At 30.5% G+C, this 20,400-nt stretch overlaps 1 protein-coding gene across 1 annotated transcript in view; it reads right to left on the bottom strand.

Annotated features, from left to right (window-relative positions):
• Positions 1 to 4,133: 4,133 nt before the first annotated feature.
• Positions 4,134 to 20,400, bottom strand: part of LOC148304436 (synaptotagmin-10-like) — a gene marked incomplete at its 3' end in the record, with an annotated part of 78,768 nt that continues 62,501 nt past the window's right edge. The window contains exons 5-7 of the mRNA XM_088268308.1: positions 13,387 to 13,512; positions 10,055 to 10,209; positions 4,134 to 4,302 (exon numbers count right to left, since the gene is read on the bottom strand). Coding sequence (XP_088124434.1) covers positions 4,134 to 4,302; positions 10,055 to 10,209; positions 13,387 to 13,512 — 450 coding nt within the window. The remainder of the gene's footprint in view (positions 4,303 to 10,054; positions 10,210 to 13,386; positions 13,513 to 20,400) is intronic.

Here is a 20,400-nt window from a genome sequence, read left to right as displayed (position 1 = left end):
TTAGAAATTCAATTCTTGGATATTCTATATATATGATGCAATTGTTCTTGGATCACTAGAATTTCTCTAGAGACATCAATTTTAGAGAAAAAATGTTGTAAATACATATATTAAAGGCTTATTTTGCACGTAAATACATTCCGCGACAGTTTAATTAATTTCCTGTGTACGCCACTGATTAGTATTAATATTTTTTAACACCAAACGTAATTAATTACTTGTCAAATTTTGGCTACATATTTCAATCTTGCCTTTGATTAAAATAACGCATAAACTTAATACCATTACACGATTTACTTGGAAGGTTAAAAAATCTTAATGACTTTAAAATTTCCTTGTCAACATGAATTATCTTAATGTGTGAAATAGACAATATTGTAATGGTACCTACTTACAGGGTGTAGAAGAGTACAAAATGGTATATAAATGCAAACTTATTTTAAACTGTCAACTCCGTATATAAGTCATATATCTATTGATAGGGATACCTTCAAGTAAAAGTAAAGGGTGTGACGTCATATTGAAAAATGACGATAAAAGAGTAATATATGAGAGCGATATATTAAACTGCTCAATTCATACTTCTCCTATAGATGGGCCAATGTTCGCACGACACATATGTCAGTCATATGCATTTGTGAAGTCATTCGTGTGTTTACATTTGCCAACAAAGTTTTACATATATTTATTGCATGGATTAAAAAAAGGTTATACTTAAAATTAAAAATAATTCACAACATTTTGAGTGTGTCCAAATCCTTGTTCACAAATCTGAATTAAACCACATTGTAATTATTTTCGTTTTTGACATTTCAACGTAGACGAAGAAGAATATGGAAGTCTGAGTATTTACAGGGCTTATAATATATCATAGGCTGGTTAAGTGATCACTTTACATACGTGTAACATTCACCATTCTACCCGTGATCGACAACCATGCTACTCAAATTTTGAAAGTCATACACATATCAATTTCATGACGTCAACTGGTCTAAGTATAAGCTGCATAAAAATTGAAAATCAGGTTTAAAGGTGTTTTTCAGTATGTAAAATAATCCGGTTCGAATCTGGAATGCAAACAAAAGGGTCTCTGATAAATAAAAGCTTCCTAAATCCAATCAAAGATGGCTGTTGTGAACTCAATCATGGAAAGTCGTGAAATTGATTTTATATGTATGATTTAACCAAACCAAAATTTGAGGAAAAATCTAAACAATATATGTATATAGAAGTTCTAAGAATTTGAGTAGTGTGGTTTTCTATCATGGATAGAATGATAAATGTTACACGTGTGTAAAGTGATCACTTAAGCATTCTATGATAGTCCTGTAAATATCAGAGTTCCATATTCTTCTTCATCTATGTTGAGATGTTAATAATTAAAATTAATTAGTTTTTATTTTATAATCCAAACTTTTTCAGGCTAAAAAAATTCGACCATACTGTGAACAAGCCATTAAAATAAATTGCTTTTTTAAAGGTAGATTACTTCATTATATATTTATTACCAAAATGGATTTCACAATAATTGTTAAATACCTCATACCAAGAAGAGCGGATAAACATTTTTGAAAAGCTCTCCAATTAAAAATGAACCATTTTTAAAAGTTTAAATTTGAAAATATTTTTTAACTGGCTTCGTGGAAATTTTTAAATTTATGCATTACCTGAAATTCTATTTCTTAAATAATATTTTTTAGGATTTATGATTTAAACATACATATTTTTATGACGCAGTGTTAGGTTGATCGTAAATAACTTTGATTTGTCTCGCGAAACTCCAGGTATAATTTGTACTATTACTACTACTACTACTACCATCACGCCGTTTCCCCGCAGGGGTAGGCAGAGAGGATGGAACTCCACACTCGTCTGTCCTGACATACACTCCTCGCCTCCTTCACATCCATACATCTAGTCATACATGCCCTCCGATTACGCAGACTTTTGACACCGCCAGATTTTAGGTTCTGATTGATCTGATCGTGCCAAGTCTTAATAAATATAATTAATAAACGAGTATATAAATATTTCAACGATCTAAACAGTTCCCACTCATGAGATTCTGTGTGAAAAGGAAAAATTAATTCACAATTTAATTTCTTTTGGTAATATTTTTGCACTAGACCATATTATTATTAATTTATTTTGCCATTTTCACTGAGTCAGATATTTTATTGAAATCCGCAGAATCCTGTCATTCTATAACATCCATCCAGTACGATTAACTATGTTTTTTTTTAAATATATTTTTTCTATCATCATCATTTTCATATCATAACTTATACTCGTATCTGTGTAAGCGCTCTTGAGGTAGTAGGTGTAGAAATAAATATAATCGTTTTTTTACTAGATGTCGTTAGGTACGGAAAGCAAAGAAGAAAACGATGGTATGCGCATGTAGAATGGAGAATGGAACCATCCAGACTCCCCCACATTGCACTGCACGGCCAACCCTAAGGTAGACGACCCCCGGTAGACCAGCACAAGGATGGATTGACAGCTGGAAATCGACATCGCAGGAGGCTAGTCCCTCTTATAAACAGGCCACAAGGCAAATAACAAGAATATTAATATTAATTTAACATTACTCAGGACTGGTACCTACCGAGAGCGTAAGACTGATCACGCTGCTTTAAATAGCTTTATAATGATCCTGAACAAGTAGGTGCTTGATATTCAATTTCCATATAATTTTCCGCCACTAAATACACGAAAACAAATAAATGTATATGAAATCATGGAATTATGATAACATTAATTTAATTTAATGAAACAATTCAAATTTTCTTGGTCCAATAAATTCTGTTCAAACATTTGATTCAATCATAATCCTGCTCGCATATTATACATATATGTATTATGAATACCTCACTACCACTCCAACGCATGCGCGTGCTTTCTATAATTTTACGTGATTCCCTATATTTTGTATTAAGCACGGAATATTGAGAAACCGCAACAAATATTCAAATCCTGATTACTCAGAGATGAAAATAATACTCCAGAAATAAGTCAATTTTCGCTGCTGTAATTTATACATTTTGTATCCATAAACTCAAAATACCGACAAATATAAAAATTACAATTCACAATGGTGACTGCAGGGATTCAAATTGCAAAAACTTATGTTCTGTTTTATGTCCAAAAAAAGAAATAAAATATCTAGGTGTAATAATAGACCAACATTTGAAATACCATAGTCACATTAATGAACTAGTAAAACGAATAAGAAAATGCATATATATATTCATTAGAATCCGAAACATACTAACCATCGACAACCTAAAAAGAGTTTACTATGCTATCGTTCACTCACTACTACAGTATGGCATTATTGCATGGGGAGGCTCATACAACAACATACTGAACTCAGTGAAAATAGTACAGAAAACCATAATTAAAGTCATCTTGAAAAAAAAAACATATTTCCAACAAAATTATTATTTAAAAAATTTCAAGTCCCAAATATAGAATCCATTTATAAAAAAACCGCAGTTTTTCAAATACTAAAGGGTGACAACTATTTAAATTTAACAAAGAATTTATCATCGAGATTCTCAAACGATTTTTCTATTCCAAAATGCAACACCAAGCAATTTCAGCAAAACTTCAAATATTTGGCAATCAAACATTTCAATAAACTCCCTAAAGAAATAAAAAAAATAGATGATATAAAAATCCTCAAGAAAAAAATTAAAGCTCTATACATTTAAATCTTTAAAAAAATATATTAAAAAAACTATTATATCTTTTATTATATAACATTAAACCACGAGTGTAAGTCCCTTTCCAAGCACAAGAGCACAGACTCTTTTATGGAGAGGCACAGCGAATCGAAATATAAAAGTTCTACATATGTATAAATGATTCAAATGTTATTATGTTATAAATAAAAATGTAAATATATTAAATGAATAAAAAAAAAAAAAAAAAAAGTATCAGTAATTTTTGGGTCCCTCCAAATTATAAACAAAAACCCTGAGACGAAAAAGACAATGGTATGCGCAAGTGAGGAGAATAAACCATCCAGACTGTACTGTACGGCTAACCCCAAGAAAGATGATTCCTGGCTGACCAACAAAGAGATGGATCGAGAGCTAGGAAAGTGTTCTGTATAGTATTTCACTAACCTGAGGTGCGCACAGGATGTTCATGGTGTATTCAATCTCCTGCTGCAGATCAGCGCTCTCGAGGAGTCCGCGAAGAGACACGTGGCCTATGAGGTCATGTCGGCTGAATCGGTCGAAGTCATAAACAGAGAACTGCAGCTGTCGGGTTCGAAGGTCTTCGTAAAGAACACTGGGAAAAAAAAGAAAACAATTTTTTTAACCTACTAATGACACACTCTTATGTGGAGGTTCTCACCAAATCGTTACATTTCCATTATAAATGATTTAAAGTTATCAGGGATTCTACTAAGTAAAATTGTGGAATTGTTTAATTGGCTTTATTTTTACTAACGTAAATATTTTTGTTAATGTAATGTAATGTTTATTATTATTAATGTAACTATTTTTTATTACATATTAAAAAAAAATGTAAAGCTGTACATTTCCCGAACAAATAACAAAAAATTGTTACGTTTTGGTGTGATTTAATGTTTTCATATTGGTTAAACACAGGATTGCTCACATTTTGTCCTAATTTTAATCAAGATTTCGATATAATACAGTTAACAGAACAGATTTGCATTTAAAGGATTTTTTGTGCAATATTGGAAATGTAACTTTTTGATGAGAACCTCCACATATAAACTTTATAACAGATAATCTAACTAACTAAGTTATCATCACACCGGTTCTGTGCAGGGGTAGGCAAAGATAATAGAATGACACACTCATCTGTCTTTGCACACAATCTTCGCCTCTTGCACATTCATACGTACGCAATGATTGTTCCGACTCCTGACCTGACCACATTCAAGTATTTGAAATACTTGATCATACCAAGTTTTCCTCGGGTTTTCTCTGCTTCTGTTACCAACTACATTCCCCTCAAAAAATTGCCACTAAAGGACTGCCAAATCAATTGATGAAATTAAATCTCATGGCTAAAGAAAAACAACGCAAACGTAAACAACAAACAACTTAAACAACAAACAACGTAAACGCAAATTAAAATTCGTCCTTAATTTCTAATCACATTTACATATATTTTTTCATAAATCATATTGTTATAAAGTTTATAAGTACGAACAAAATTCGAGAAACTTCTGATGAAAAATATTGTTGTTAATTGGAGTTTTAGCCAGAATTTGAAACCTTAGAAATATTTTATCAAAATATTTGCTAAAGAGGAATTCGTTATAAGACCTATTATGCCTGTGAATAAATGAATCAGCAATTAAAATTCGTTGAATTGCAGAAACATTCACATTTCCATATTTAAAGTTTTGAAAAGTTGAATAGATAAGTTGTTTTTAAATTTTTAATATCTAAACAAGAAGAAAAATATAGAAGTCTGGGTATTTACTGGTCTAAAGACCTGTGAAAGGCGGGTAAGGTGATCACTTTATACATGTGTAATATTCACCATTCTACCCATGATGACAACCACGCGACTCAAATTTTAGGAAATCATACATATATCTTATATCTCATGTTATTTTTTGACATCTCACCAAATATGAAGAAGAATATGGAAGTCTGGGCATTTACGGGGCTGACTACTGTCATAGGCTGGTTTAATTAATCACTTTACACACGTGTAACATTCACCAATTCTACCCATTATTGACAACTACACTACTAATTCTTGGAAGTTCTATAAATATGAACCAATGTTGAAACATTGTTCTTGAATCACTAGAACTTCACTAGAGACATAAATAAAAAAAAATAAAAAAAAAGTACTTTTCTCCAACCGGTCTTTTTGAAGAACCTTGTCATCACCAGCATTAAACACCCGATGACGATAAGGTTCTTGGTAAAACCTATATAGAGAAAAGTACCAATAAAAGAGGTTAAAAACAAACTGGTTTTATTTGGTAAAGTTTGTAAAATAGAGTATCTCCGAAAAACGTTTAAAAAAATAGGTATTTTTTTTAATTATGACTAATTTAAAAGTTAAAAAATCATTTTCTCCAGGCAATTAAAAGGTTATAATGATAAATAGTCTTGAGGTTGAATTCTTTAATTGGTATTAAACAAAGCAAACGATGAATGATAAGAAAAAATATATTACGTACTCGTATCCTATACCACAAAGTTAACAATGCTTTTCATATCCAAAATATGTTATTTTATTTATTTATTTTTTTAAAAAGAGAAATAAGCATATGTATTTTTATTATTTACAAAAATACTATAATGTCATACTATTTCTGTGAGCCTAAGTGGCTCATTATTAGAAAAAGGTATCAAATTGTGGTAGAGTGGGTTCAAACTGAGAAACTCTCGACTCAAGAGTCCGCGACACTAACTATGTACGGAACCACAAACAGACGCAAACATATGTGTAAATTATGTACGTGTTCCGACATTTTCAGAAAAATAAGTAAGGAAATATAGTTTTATAACTACGTTATCGGGTGAAGTCCGTCAGAGTACTAAAAGCAATTCTGTTTAATCCGTTTAAGAAAAAGCACTAAAGTTTCAATTTCTTTAGCTGATCCCGAATTCTCGGTGTTTCCCGAGAAAACAGGACTCCGGGACGAATCCCGCCCTGGGATCTGTAATCCTTAACATAAACAACGCGTTAATGTCGTCGGCGGGATTTGTCAAAGGTTTAATGGAGCATTTGTATTCCGACGAGAATAGACTTTACGCAGGATAATTCATGAAGAACGTACAGGGTGACAATTCAGTTTTCAACTTAAGTTACACTTGGTAAATACCACTGTTTCTTAAAATCTATTGTAAAACGTATTTTGATGCATTCCGCATCATTTTCAAACACCATGTCGCTCACTCCTTTCAAGAACGTCATAAATAAAAAAAAACTTGATATTTCAGGAGAGCGTTTTTAAAGTTTAAAAATATAACACAATGTATTAAAAATAAATGTCAAGCCACTTATTGAACTTTTAACTGTGCAACACATCTTTTTAGGTAAAACCTGAAGGTTTTTTCTCCATTTGAAAAATATTTAAAAAAAAAGAAACTATACCTTTTCTTCAAAATGCAAAAACAACACTTTCCGCCCTGTAACGGGTAAATATTAAGTTAAAAATATGATTCTTTTGCTGGGATATAGTACATTTTCTGGGCATTCTGAAAACATCCACAACTGAAAATTGACGATTTTTTTATGACGTTCTTGAAAGGAGTGAGCGATTTGCCACAATATATTTTAAGAAATAGTAGTATTTACCTTGTAAAACTTTAATTTAAAAAGTCCAAATTTTAGAGTTGTTTCCTTGGTACGTTGGAGAGGTGGTAGGGGCGGTTTCTTGGTTTTATTTTTCTTACTGCATATTCCATTTTATACCATACCGTTACCCTTTTACTCCACCCTCGCACACCCTTACACTCACACACACATATACTCACACACACCCTATCTTCTATTTTCCTCTCAATATACAACAGTATTCATAACATATATGTGGAATTATGCATTTAATTGGCTTTAATCATTGTCAATCTGACATTTTTTAAGTGCAACCTGTATAATTCCCAAACAAATAAAAAAAATAGTCGTGTTTTTCCCGTGTTTGATGTATTCCGCATCATTTTTAAACACCGTATACTGTGGTATGAAAATAATTCATATTTAAACCCCTCCAATCTTTGCAACATATGTATATAAACCCGACGTATTTTGACTAACATCTTTATACATCCATGCCTTTAGAGAGAAAGCCAGTGATTTTAGCTAGAATTTTTACTCGTAAATTACAATAAATAATAGCAAACTTAAACATAAAGATTAATTCCACTGACGAGAAGTTAAAGGTTATGTAATTTAATAAAATTAAACCCCTAGTATAGTGCCTAGATGAAAAAAAATTACATCTCAAGTGCATATCAGACTTGAGCCTTTAGTGCATATTGTTCTGTAATTCTTAGTGCATGTTGGTCCTCGACCAAAATCGCATGTGACTGAGATTTTTTGTAGTTGTATATGTGTGAATAGTGCTATGATAGTGACGTGTAAAACTGTTTAAATGCTAGTTTAGTTATTGTCCTGACGAAGTGACATCATGCCCGTTATTTTGTTCTTGCCGCTCGCTGCTCGCATCGTGACCGTGGCCTTAAACGCCAGTTCACACATGCTTTACCCGGAATAAACTGAGGTTTTCCGTTTACATAAAATTAATTATTTGTATAATTCTGTAAGAACCGGCATAATTAATTAAACACAGTTATGTCTACCGTTTCGGCAGTTAATTTCCTTTATCGTGAAAACAATGTAAATGATTTGAATTAATACTAAATAATTATACGTTCAAGCAACAATACACGTGATGTGGTAACAAAACGTGTATACACAAACATATCGCTCACTCCTTTCGACAACGTCATATATCAAAAATCGTCGATTTTCAGTTGTGCATGTTTTCAGAATGCCCAGAAAATGTACTATATCCCAGCAAAAGCGGCATATTTTTAACTTAATTTTTACCTGCTACAGGGCGGAAAGTGTTGTTTTTGCATTTTGAGGAAAAGGTATTGTTTAATTGTTTTTTTAATTAATTAATTAATTAAACCATATCCACTCCCTAGGTGGAGCATATGGAGTCCACAAACTGTCTCCAGGCTTTTCTGTCGGCTGCCAGCTCCGTTGCATCCTCCCAAGTCAGATCCGCGTCCCGAAGTTCTGACGAGAACTGCCGACGAATTGTCAGCAGTGGTCGCCCTGGGCGGCGCGAACCTGATGCCTTGTAAAAGAGGCAAGCTTGATTAAGGCTCTCAGGAGGCATGCGGAGTACATGGCCAAGCCAACTGAATCGGCTTTTAAATATACTAAATATTTTTCAAATGGATAAAAACTCTTTACTCCGTTGCACAGTCAAAAGTGTAATACGTGACTTGATATTTATTTTTAATTCCTTTTTTTTGTTTTCTTAAACTCTAAGAACGATCTTCTGAAAAATCAAGTTTTTTGATTTATGACGTTGCCGAAAGGAGAGAGCGATATACTATATATACACGTTTTAAGAATAAATATCAACATTTTAAGCAAACAAATCGTTTGATAAATATATCACCCTCACTTGATTATTTATTATAAAAAAAATCAAGCTCATTTTTTATTAAAAAATCTCTTTTGTGAATTCATTCGGAAGTAACATTTAGTAAATAAAACCTATTTTTGTGAAGAAACAATCTATTTAAACAACATTTTGTGTTTGTTCAAATACTTGATTACAAATCTGGATTATCTTCAATTACAAATCTGGATTATCTTCAATTATTATCTCCAATCTCCATTGTAGGAGTTATTTTTTAGAGAATTGTCTAGTGAACTTTCCCACACTGTATATTGAGTTTAATCTATATATCTAGAAGTTTCAAGAATTTGAGAAGTGTGGTTGACAATCATGGGTGGAATTGGTAAATGTTACACGTGTGTAAAGTGATCGCTTAAACCAGCCTATAAGGGTCGTAAGCCCTGTAAATGCCCAGATTTCAATATTCTTCTCCATCTATATTGAGGTGTAAATAATAATATAATCTCATAATTTATATTTGAAGCACTAACTTTGTGATTTTCCATTTTATAATTAAAATGTAACTTTGTTTTAAAATCACCAATAATATTTTATTATAACTAAATAATAATGTCTACCGGTTTCGAAGTTTTAATCAGTTATGATAAAGAAGCGGTCAGCTTCGAAACCGGTATACATTATAATTATGTAAAAATAAAATATTTAAAGAGATTTTTAAACTTTTAAAGTTAAAAAAGACTATTTCCACAAAATTAAGCTTTGAACGTAAAATGTGCTTCATTTGCTAGCTCTTTTCCCTACCCAATGGTGCATAGGGCACTGCAATGTGCCCTATGCACTTAATGTAATTATCTTGATCGATTATTGAATGAAACTAAGGTAATCAGTCCTGTTTATTGTACCAATTCACTATCAAATCATTGTTCAAATAAGTACCTGAATATGAATGTCTCGTTGAAAACTGGATTGAGGTTTTTTCTGTGCACTTTAGTCTGGAATTTCTTCTTCCGGTCAGGAAGCAGAAAAACTTTGATATAAGGGTCGCTACTTCCGGTGACATCTTTGATAGGTAGATCGCGGGCTTCCAAGACCTGGGAAAAGTCAAAAGATTCTTTGTAAAGTTAAACTTATTTCATGCGTAAAAATTCAAACAAGTTTCATAGAAATTTAAAATCACTAAAAATATTTTATTATATATTTATAGTGAGTTTAAATAAATCAAAGTTACATTTTCATTGTATATGATATTTTTTGATTTTTTGTACATTATTGTGGAAATATATATTTATATATTTTTTCCCTACCCCTATAAGTTTTTTTGAATTGGTTGTTTTTTATTACAACCCGCTGATATTTATGTTACGATATCCCTTAATAAAGTGTTATATTATGTTGGAATTATTGATGCGTCATTGTGGAAAATTTCCAGGACAACCCTTTATCGGAACTAAGGGATGAAGTAATACAGCATAATATATTATATAATATTTATGTGTGTGAAGATTTATGGTGTTTTCAAATATAAAATTAAAATTGACCATTAGCACGTAATAAAACAGGTTGTGGTCCCGTGGTAGAATTTTTAACTTAAAGTCAGAGGTCCGTCGATCGATCTCTTTCGTTATCACCATAAGATTCCTTAGACGTACCTCAAAGTGGTATGATGATTTGAAAAAATTGTGTACGCTATAAAAATATTTTTAAATAAGATTATCAACAATTTAAACAAGATAATAATTATAATTTATATTTGAATCAATAACTTTGTGATTTTCCATTTAAAAAATTAAATATAAGTACCTTTGTTTTAAAAATCAATAAAATAAAACTTATAGTTTTATTTACAAATTTTAAAACAAAGTGATATTTTAATTATTAAAGTACTGATTAATATCTTGAAAAGTATGGAGTTGGCAAAAGAAGGATGAAAGTAAACTGAATGCAGTCGAGATGCGATCTCTCAGACGAATGTGCAGAAAAATTTGTTAAATTGTGTAATTGGCTTTATTTTTATTAATGTAACTGTTTTTTATTATATACTTTTTTAAATGTAAAGCTGTACAATTCCTGAACAAATAAAAAAAACGATGTTTGATAGATGTTTTGATGGTGATGTTAGAAAATAATGCAAGGATAAGATAAGCATAAAATTGAATCGAATGAATGACAGTAAAAACAAATTATGAGGCAAATGTGGTTGGTAATAGAAGCAGAGAAAGGCCGAGGAAAACTTGGAATGATCAAATATATCAAATACTTGAATGTGGTCAAGTCACAAGTTGGAATAATCGGCCGATATGTATGAGGAGATGCATGAATATGAAAGAGGCTAAGATTGTTTGCAAAGACAGATTGGCGTGGCGTTCTATTCTCTCTGCTTACCGCTGCAGGGTTAGTTAGTTAGTCATTGAAAAAAAATTGCCTTAAAAGATTTTCTTAAATATCCTAATGGATAAAGAAGGTAAAAATAAATGTTTATTTTTTGTGTCCTTCAAATCCTTAATGCGGAAAGAAATACGCTGAAACGGAAATGATACAGGTCCATGTGATTCCACCTACAAAAATGTATTTTTTGTTTGACTCAGGAAATGTCTAAGAAAACATACTGGATGACCTAATTCAGGAAAGACGAGGAAAAAAGTGTTTAGTTTTCCCAAAAGCCCTTTAAATGCCTTAATATTTTTAATTATATTTTACATTAACAGACCACTTGTAAATTGAGTAATCTTTTGTCAGAAATTGTACTAAAAATAACAAAATAATTTACAACAATTTTTGTGTAATAATATTTTTTATACGTAAAGTTGTAAATTGTGTAAGATACAAGTAAAGAATGGACAGTGACTAGATTGTAGAAAATGCAACTTTAAAAATGATGTTAACACTCTCCTTATCATTCATTTATACTATGTTGTTTAAATGCATACCATTTATGAATTTTGTATTCACTTTATGGAATAAGATTTAAATAAAAAATGAAACACAAAAGCCGACTTTTGAGTTTATTGATTTAAATATGACTACAACATTTTGAGTGTGTCCAAATACTTGTCCAATAGATGTCTCTAGTGAAGTTCTAGTGATTCAAGAACAAGGTTTCTAAATTGGTTCATGTATAAAGAACTTCCAAGAATTTGAGTAGTGTGGTTGTTAATAATGGGTAGAATTAGTGAATGTTACACGTGTGTAAAGTGATCACTTAAACCAGCCGATGACGGTCGTCAGCCCCGTAAATGCCCAGACTTCCATATTCTTCTTCGTCTTTGATGAGATGTCAAAAAATAATATAAATATGACTACATTCGAGAGCTATGTATGTTCTCATCATTAGGTGAAAAAATAAACGATAGCTTGAATTTTCAGCTGTTGAAAAAAACATTATTAGCTTTAGAAACTAGTTCATTAAAAAACTCAATAAGTCAACACATATTCATTCAGTGTAATACCAGTCGTCTTTAATTATCAGTGTCCTTTTAGGAATTGACTTAAAAGTACAGTAGTTACATATGTATCAATAGAAATTTAAAAAAAAATGAGTGTCATGCGTAGTCAATCATTCTCAATAAATATCTGAGCTACAGAGTCTGTACTGACAATAATTGAAAATAATTCACTTATATATCACTAAATTTACAGAAGTTGTTGTATAACAAACGAACACAAAAATTATAAGTATTAAATGATTAAATATCACAGTATTGACCATTAACAGATGTGGGGAATCAACAGGGTGTGAGAAATATACAGTAATGGTTAAATTAAGAAAACATTGACACCCATTATAGTGGAACTAGATATGTACATATTACAGACAATGTATAAATGGTAGTTTTATATTACAGTGGATGTGCAAATGATATTTTTACATTACTGAGAATGCGTAAATTGTAATATAATAATACAGTGGATGTGCAAACGGTAATTTGACATTACTGAGAATGCGTAAATTGTAATATAATAATACAGTGGATGTGCAAACGGTAATTTGACATTACTGAGAATGCGTAAATTGTAATATAATAATACAGTGGATGTGCAAACGGTAATTTGACATTACTGAGAATGCGTAAATTGTAATATAATAATACAGCGGATGTGCAAACGGTAATTTGACATTACTGAGAATGCGTAAATTGTAATATAATAATACAGCGGATGTGCAAATGGTAATTTTATAAAACAGAGAATGTGAAAATGGAAATTTTATATAACAAATAATATACAAAGGGTAATTTCATAGAACGGGGAATGCCCAAATTGTAATTTACCTTGACAATAAGTCCTTCAATCTCATGTTCGTATCGCAGGGCGAAGTGAAGTTTCCCACAAAATTCCAAGTCTCCGGTGCTCTCGGTCGAAGATTGTCTCATCAGCTCGTTTTTGTAGAGTTCCGGCTGCGAAAAGAAAATGGTTTACAATTTAATGTATATTTATTACTGTTAAACAACTATACGCTGAAACGATCATAACGTATGCATTTGAGAATAACTCAATACACGTTCCACAAAGAAAACACCTCCCAGCAAAGCAAACAAATCACCATTAACGCACTTTATGGAAAGGTATAAGTATGTGTCGCCTACTTTCAAAATCCACCAGATCCAATTTTATAAGATTTTGAAATAAATACTCTACCGGAATGCCAATTGTGGGTTTTGTTGTTTAAAATATTTATATACTTGAAAACCCTGCTCAAAAATACTTAAAACAGAGTTGTATTTCAAATTATATTGAAATTGAAATTGTATTTCAAACTATATTCATGGAACTTGCCTTTTGACCCATATCGACTAATCAGAGAGCGGGGATAGGTCAAAAATTAAAATGACGTGATTATCGGTTTGTGTCTCGTGTTTTTTCTTTAAATACTGAAAAAATTTCTAAAAAAATGGTAAAATTCTCGATTACATAATATTTTATCTAAAGATAGACATATCTTTTAAACATAAATGTTGCCAGAGAATTTTACATTTTTTGGAAAATCGACTTACATGGATCTGGCGGATTTTGAAAATAGGTGACACATGTAGACTTTTACATTTTTATTTAAAAGATTGTTTAAAATTAACACAGAAAGTTGGACCATACTGCTCATTAAATATGTATAAAAAACGTGATTTTATTGTTTTTATTTTATGTATTTATTTGTTACATTTTCATGTTTTTTTACGTCATCAATGGATGAAAATCGTGTTAAATATCGGGTGGATCACCACAAATTTAATTTACGAGTTGATGGAATTAAAACGGACCCAAACCAGCTCAAAGCAAACAAAAAAATATTTCAATACTGATTTTCAGAAGTAAGGAGGATCAAAGAGATTATTTTACAATAGGTACCAATAATCACTTTATTCACCCTATGAATGTAGGTATAAAGTATACTTCATCATACTAAAGGGGTAGTTAAGGGTATATTCGCATAGAATTCATTCCACCGGAGGCCACCGGAGAGGTTACATGTCTATAATTGGATATTGGGAATTAGAAAAAAAAAATTGATTACTTTTTTTAACTCATTATCTTTCAATAGCCCTTTTCGTTTCAAAACCATATAATTATTCCAAAAAAAAAACTTAAAGGAAAAATCAATTGCGTAAAATTTTACCTGGATTTAAAGAAATTTAATGAATTCTGGGCCCGAAGAGTCAATAATAAATTCCAGTATCGCGAATATTCATGATATATTCACGAATATCACATGGGTGTAGGTATAAAGTATACTGCATTATACAGCGGTAGTTAAGAGCGAAACTACGCTATTCACGATATCTCATGTGGGAAATATAATTTATGAATAAATTTAATTCGAAAATGGTATTTTGCTGTTTGTGCTATTTTGATGCATTTTGCATCAAATGGTTTTAACAAGAAACAATTGAAATAGTTATTTTATAAAGCGTTTATTTGCAATACACCTGTAATGCGAGATTTGTTATTATGCGGAAAATAAACTTTACGAATGGTGCTAAAAAAAGCATTGGATTTATAAAATTATAAAAACATTATGTCTACTAATATAAAAAAAAACACACGCACCCATACACACACACTCTCTCTCTCTCTCTCTCTCTCTATTTCTCTCTCACACACATACACACACATATAGGATATTGTCAGATGGGGAAGACAGCGAAGACGATTCTGGAATGCCCATGTCAATAAAATGCGAGTAGATCTGGCTCGATTTACTCTTGAAGAGACGCTTTTATTTTTGGTCCAGACGGAAGAAGACCATCTGGAAGATCTCCAAAGCGATAATGAAACAAACAGATCCAAGGATCTACAAGAAGGAAAAAGAAGAATAATAATAAGAAGAAGAAGATGTGATTACGTAAAAAGTTTGATAATGCTCTCGAAAGGAGAGAGAGCTATCGTATCATAATTAATTAATAACGTTATTTGTACCAAAGAAAATATCTAATATTTATTGAAAACAGTATTTCACAATATAATGAAACATTAAACGTTAATTTTCGTCGAAAAAAAACTTGTTTTGAAATCCTTTTCCATTTATTCCCTGCCATTTCTGAATTTGCTTTGCTTATATTTATAATTGTTAGCTTAGGAAACAAATATACATATTTCGATAAAAAAATAATATTTACTACCTGGGACGTTAAAAAAACACATTGTTTGCGTCCTAACCGAACTGCTTTGCCCATTTAAAATTCACGGAAAATATGGAAATCTCTATAGTTAGTAAACACAATAATATTTGCAAAGCGACAGCAAAAGTTGCGTCAACATTTCATTGGAATTCGAAATTTGATGAAAAGCTTGGTTTTATCTAGAACCCAAAATTTATAATATCGTTCTAGGAATTTAAGGTGGGGTTAATTTGGTTACATTTTCACGGAAATATACATACACGACGAAAGTATTTTATATTTTATTTATATCGCGTACATTTCATAGTTGTTTCCCTAAAATATGTTGACAAAATGACTAACTGAAATACAGTGAAAGCTTTATTTACCGTTTTTAAAGGGAACTATTGAAATAATCTATGAATGCGGTATTAAGAACTCAATATAAAAGGAGATACGATCGAGTAAAGATACCGTTCTCCCAATCTGTATAACAATTGGTAGTTTAAAATTTTAAGAAGAATATATATTTTACATAGATTTTAATAAATGTAAATATAAAAAAAAAATACAAAGCTGAAATGAACCAAACTAATATTAATGTTTATTGCATTGTTAATAGTCTATGATCGACATTTGTTTTTTACTGTTTTATTTCCCTGGGTCAACAATATTTTCCGTTTTTAAAAAATATTTTTTTTTTGGTATCAGTTATTGAATGTGCAAATAAAGTTTTTGAAGCACTGACTTTGTGATTTTTATTTTATAATTAAAATATAACTTTGTTTAAAAATCACTTTACATATTTTTAACTTAATTAATATTTTAACTTAATTAAAATGTCAACTGGTTTCGAAGCTAATCGTTTCTTAATCAGTCTTGATAAAGAGTTATATTTTATGTATATTTTTTTTTTAGAAAAACTACATTATTTTGGAGTTGTTTTTGTCAACCGGTTTCTAAATACCGCAAAAAACAAATTTGTTAAATATAAAAATTACGTTTTATTAATTTTTATAAATTTCATAAAATATGCACTAGAAGTATCTCTAAAAAATCAAAATAAATGAGACATGTTCTAGCTGATAAGCCCGTAGGGGTGAAAAGTAAATACACCTGCCCTTCAGCAAAGGTTATCAACCCTAAAAATTACGGGCCACAGAATTTTCAGGTTTTTTCAGATACGGTCCATTTGCGGATATGTGTTTTAACATTTTCCTCCGAATATCGTCCCCAATCGGCTGTTAAACTTAATGTTAGTCGTTCGCTTCACCCAGCCACGTTGAAGTATGAAAAACAGAAATATTTTATATAAGGGTAATAGTTTCAAAATCCAATTTCTGCAAAACTTCCGAGCACACTGCATCCCAGGACACCTCTTATAAATTCAACAACTGTGTACTACGCAAGGGTGTGACTAGTGGGTAACACTTGCTTATTCGTTTATACCAGTGGTAGTTCGTTTAATTAGTTATGAAGTTTATAAAATGTGCCACAAAGTATTAGCAAAAAAAAATCCACAATCAATATTTTTTTCTATTTTGAACCTAAATTAGGGTTTAAAACCTTTGAGAAGTTGACTAATTTACTTCTCCGCAGGAGTAGGCAAAGAGAATAGAACCCCGCACCACTCTGTCTTTGCAATTATCTCCAATTGGGAGTTATTTTTCTTATTATTTTTGACATCTCAACATAGATTCTTTATTCATCATCATCTATGTTGAGATGTCAAAAAATTGTTTAAAAAATAACTCCTAATTAGAGATAATCCAGATTTGTATATGGACACACTCAAAATGTTGTAAATTGTTACTTTTATTCCATTTTTATGTAGTTTTCTCCTAAAATATAAAAGTACGAGGCTCGGTAGTATTTGCTAATAATCCATGAAGGGACTCAACTTGGGTAATATAATATTATATTAGTGGTTTGGTGAATAAGCCCATAGAGATAATTGAAAGTTATGATACCCGATTGGCCAAAGCTGTCTTATACATAATATGATACATGAGATGGTGATTGGCATGATGAAACCGTTTTATCAATATTCGTACCCCGCAGAGAGATGTGACGAGGATGTTTACGTATGATATGATAATATGTTGACATTGGAGATGTTATGAACTTGAACCCATTGTACAGCGAAAATTATGCTCTCAATACAAGGTTGAAAGGATAATTGTACTTATATCTGCCGTACATTATATCAAAATACTTAATCGATTACAGAATAACGTCGAAAATAAAGAAAGACAAAAAAGTCATTTAAAAAAAAAGAATAATTGGCAGAATATATTGGAAATATTGTTAGAGGTAAACCGCTGAAAAACTACCCTTTGATGTAAAATATATAAAGTTTATTTTATACGAATAACTACATACATACGCGTTTAAGCACATCACATATGAATGTAAAGTACGTTCGTCGAGCAGCAGGTGCTCAAAATTTATCCAATACACTTTGACATTCTACAACGTAGTACTGCTAAAAAAATTGTATTTCATTTTTCTCCGAGTAAAACAAATCAATATCACATGTCGAGGTTACAGTATAAATTTTTCGTAAAGTTCAAACATTTTCTTTTATGTAACTTTATACTTTACTTCAAAGTAAAAAAAAGATATGAAATGTAATATTTATTATAATATACAGTAAACATATATATATATAAATACATATATTTCTATATATATACATATATATATATATATATATATATATATATATATATATATATATATATATATATATATATATATATATATATATATATATATATATATATATATATGTATATATTTATATATATATATATATATATTTATATATATATATATATATATATATATATATATATATATATATATATATATATATATATATATATATATATATATAAATATATAAATATATATATATATACGACACACATTTGACGACATAACGAGTGTTTTTGCCTAGATATGTATTTTACACTCAACAATTATGTGAACTCGCTCTCAGGTAGGAATAAGCTATAAAACTTATAAATTTAGAGCCCTAGGAAGAACAAAAGCAGTGTTTCGTAAGCCGTAGTCAGATTTTGGATTCACTTGAATGTAAAGTCAAATGGGTGTGTAAATCAAAAGTTTTACTATTCACCTGTAGATGAAAATATTTGTAGTTTTCAAAACTAGTCTTGTGTAATGAAATGAAACTAATTAAGTACTATTATACAAGTGTTTTTTTTTTAATAATCAAAATGTCATTCCACAAAGCTTACGCCGAATCAAAAAGTATTGTTTTTGAGATCTTATTTGAAAAGAATATATATTAAAATAAAGTAATTGTTTATAAGCAAAATCAATTTTTGAAATATCGAGAGCAGTCTCGAGACAGTCTTATGACTATGTAGCAAGGGAGGGTGTTAGAGTATCGTTAAGTAGAGTGCTCTTAATGTTTATTGACAACACCGTTGAATAGGTTGAAGCTTTGAAAGTAATATATAATAGAACAAGGAAATACAACGCTAATGTTCCATTAATAAATAATGTTGTTTATAAAAAAAAACACTTATTTAACCACTTTTTTATTGGTACCTACATTTTTTCTCCAATCGGTGTCGACAAAAACCCTTTCATCATCAGGGTCAAATATGTACTAGTACTTAAACCCTGATGATGACAAGGTTTTTCTCGAAACCGGTTGAAAAAAACGTACCAATCAAAAAAAGGTTAAAAAGATAGGAGTATTTTTTAACTTCATACAGTTTATGAAATGTGCCACAAAGTATCTACAAAAAAAATGAAGAAAATATAATGTTGTAATTATTTCTTCATTCATATTGCGACATATGTAATTTATGTCATTTTATATCATTTTGTACCAACACTACTACTGACCCTAATCGGCACCCAATGGTGCTAAGGGCACTCATCAAATTGATGCAAAATTCACTTAACGTTTATTATTATAAGGCAACGTGATCAGTCCTGCGATTCAGGTACTAGTCCAGGGTAATATTGAATAAACGTTTTAGTGGAAAAACAAGTCTATTTATTTTGCCCCCTTTGGGAATTGAACAAATGGTAGCCAAATGTGATAACCACTACACTTTGGAGCCAGACCAACACTAACTGGTCTCTAATATTCTTCATCTTTGTTAAGATGTCAAAATGTAGATATATTTATATAAACGAGCGGTATTTGAATACTTGGTTCGACCTAAAAGTTCACGTCTAAGCGATCTGAGAAAATTTCATGCTGGCAGGATGTTCCGACTTCAAGCTTTTACAGAGATTAGTACATTCAACCTTTTCCATATAACCTTTAACCTAGACCTTGAAAAATATTTATGGTTATAATGTGATTGTAGATGATGAGGAATGTAATAATGAAAAAATATAATAATTTATACAATATAATAATTGTTCAAATCAAACATTGATGTTAAGCGTCTACTAAATTGTATTTTATTATTAAAAACACAACGAAAAAAAATGTTATTATTTGGCCTTGTTGTAGCATTTTCAAACTAATGCCATTTTAACATTTTAAGTGTGTCCAAATACTTGTTCACAAATTTGGATTTTCTCCAATTAAAGGAGTTATTTATTATATTATTTTTTTACATCTCAACATAGATGAAGAAGAATATGGTTTAAACCAGCCTATAACGGTCGTAAGCCCCGTAAATGCACAGACTCCCATAT

This window comes from Brachycentrus maculatus, unplaced genomic scaffold, assembly GCF_059751285.1.
Source record: "Brachycentrus maculatus isolate JH-2025_06_01 unplaced genomic scaffold, ASM5975128v1 h1tg000318l, whole genome shotgun sequence".
Classification (NCBI taxonomy): domain Eukaryota; kingdom Metazoa; phylum Arthropoda; class Insecta; order Trichoptera; family Brachycentridae; genus Brachycentrus; species Brachycentrus maculatus.
The sequence above is the reverse complement of the archived record's forward strand: the minus strand, read 5'-3'. Positions and strand labels throughout refer to the sequence as shown.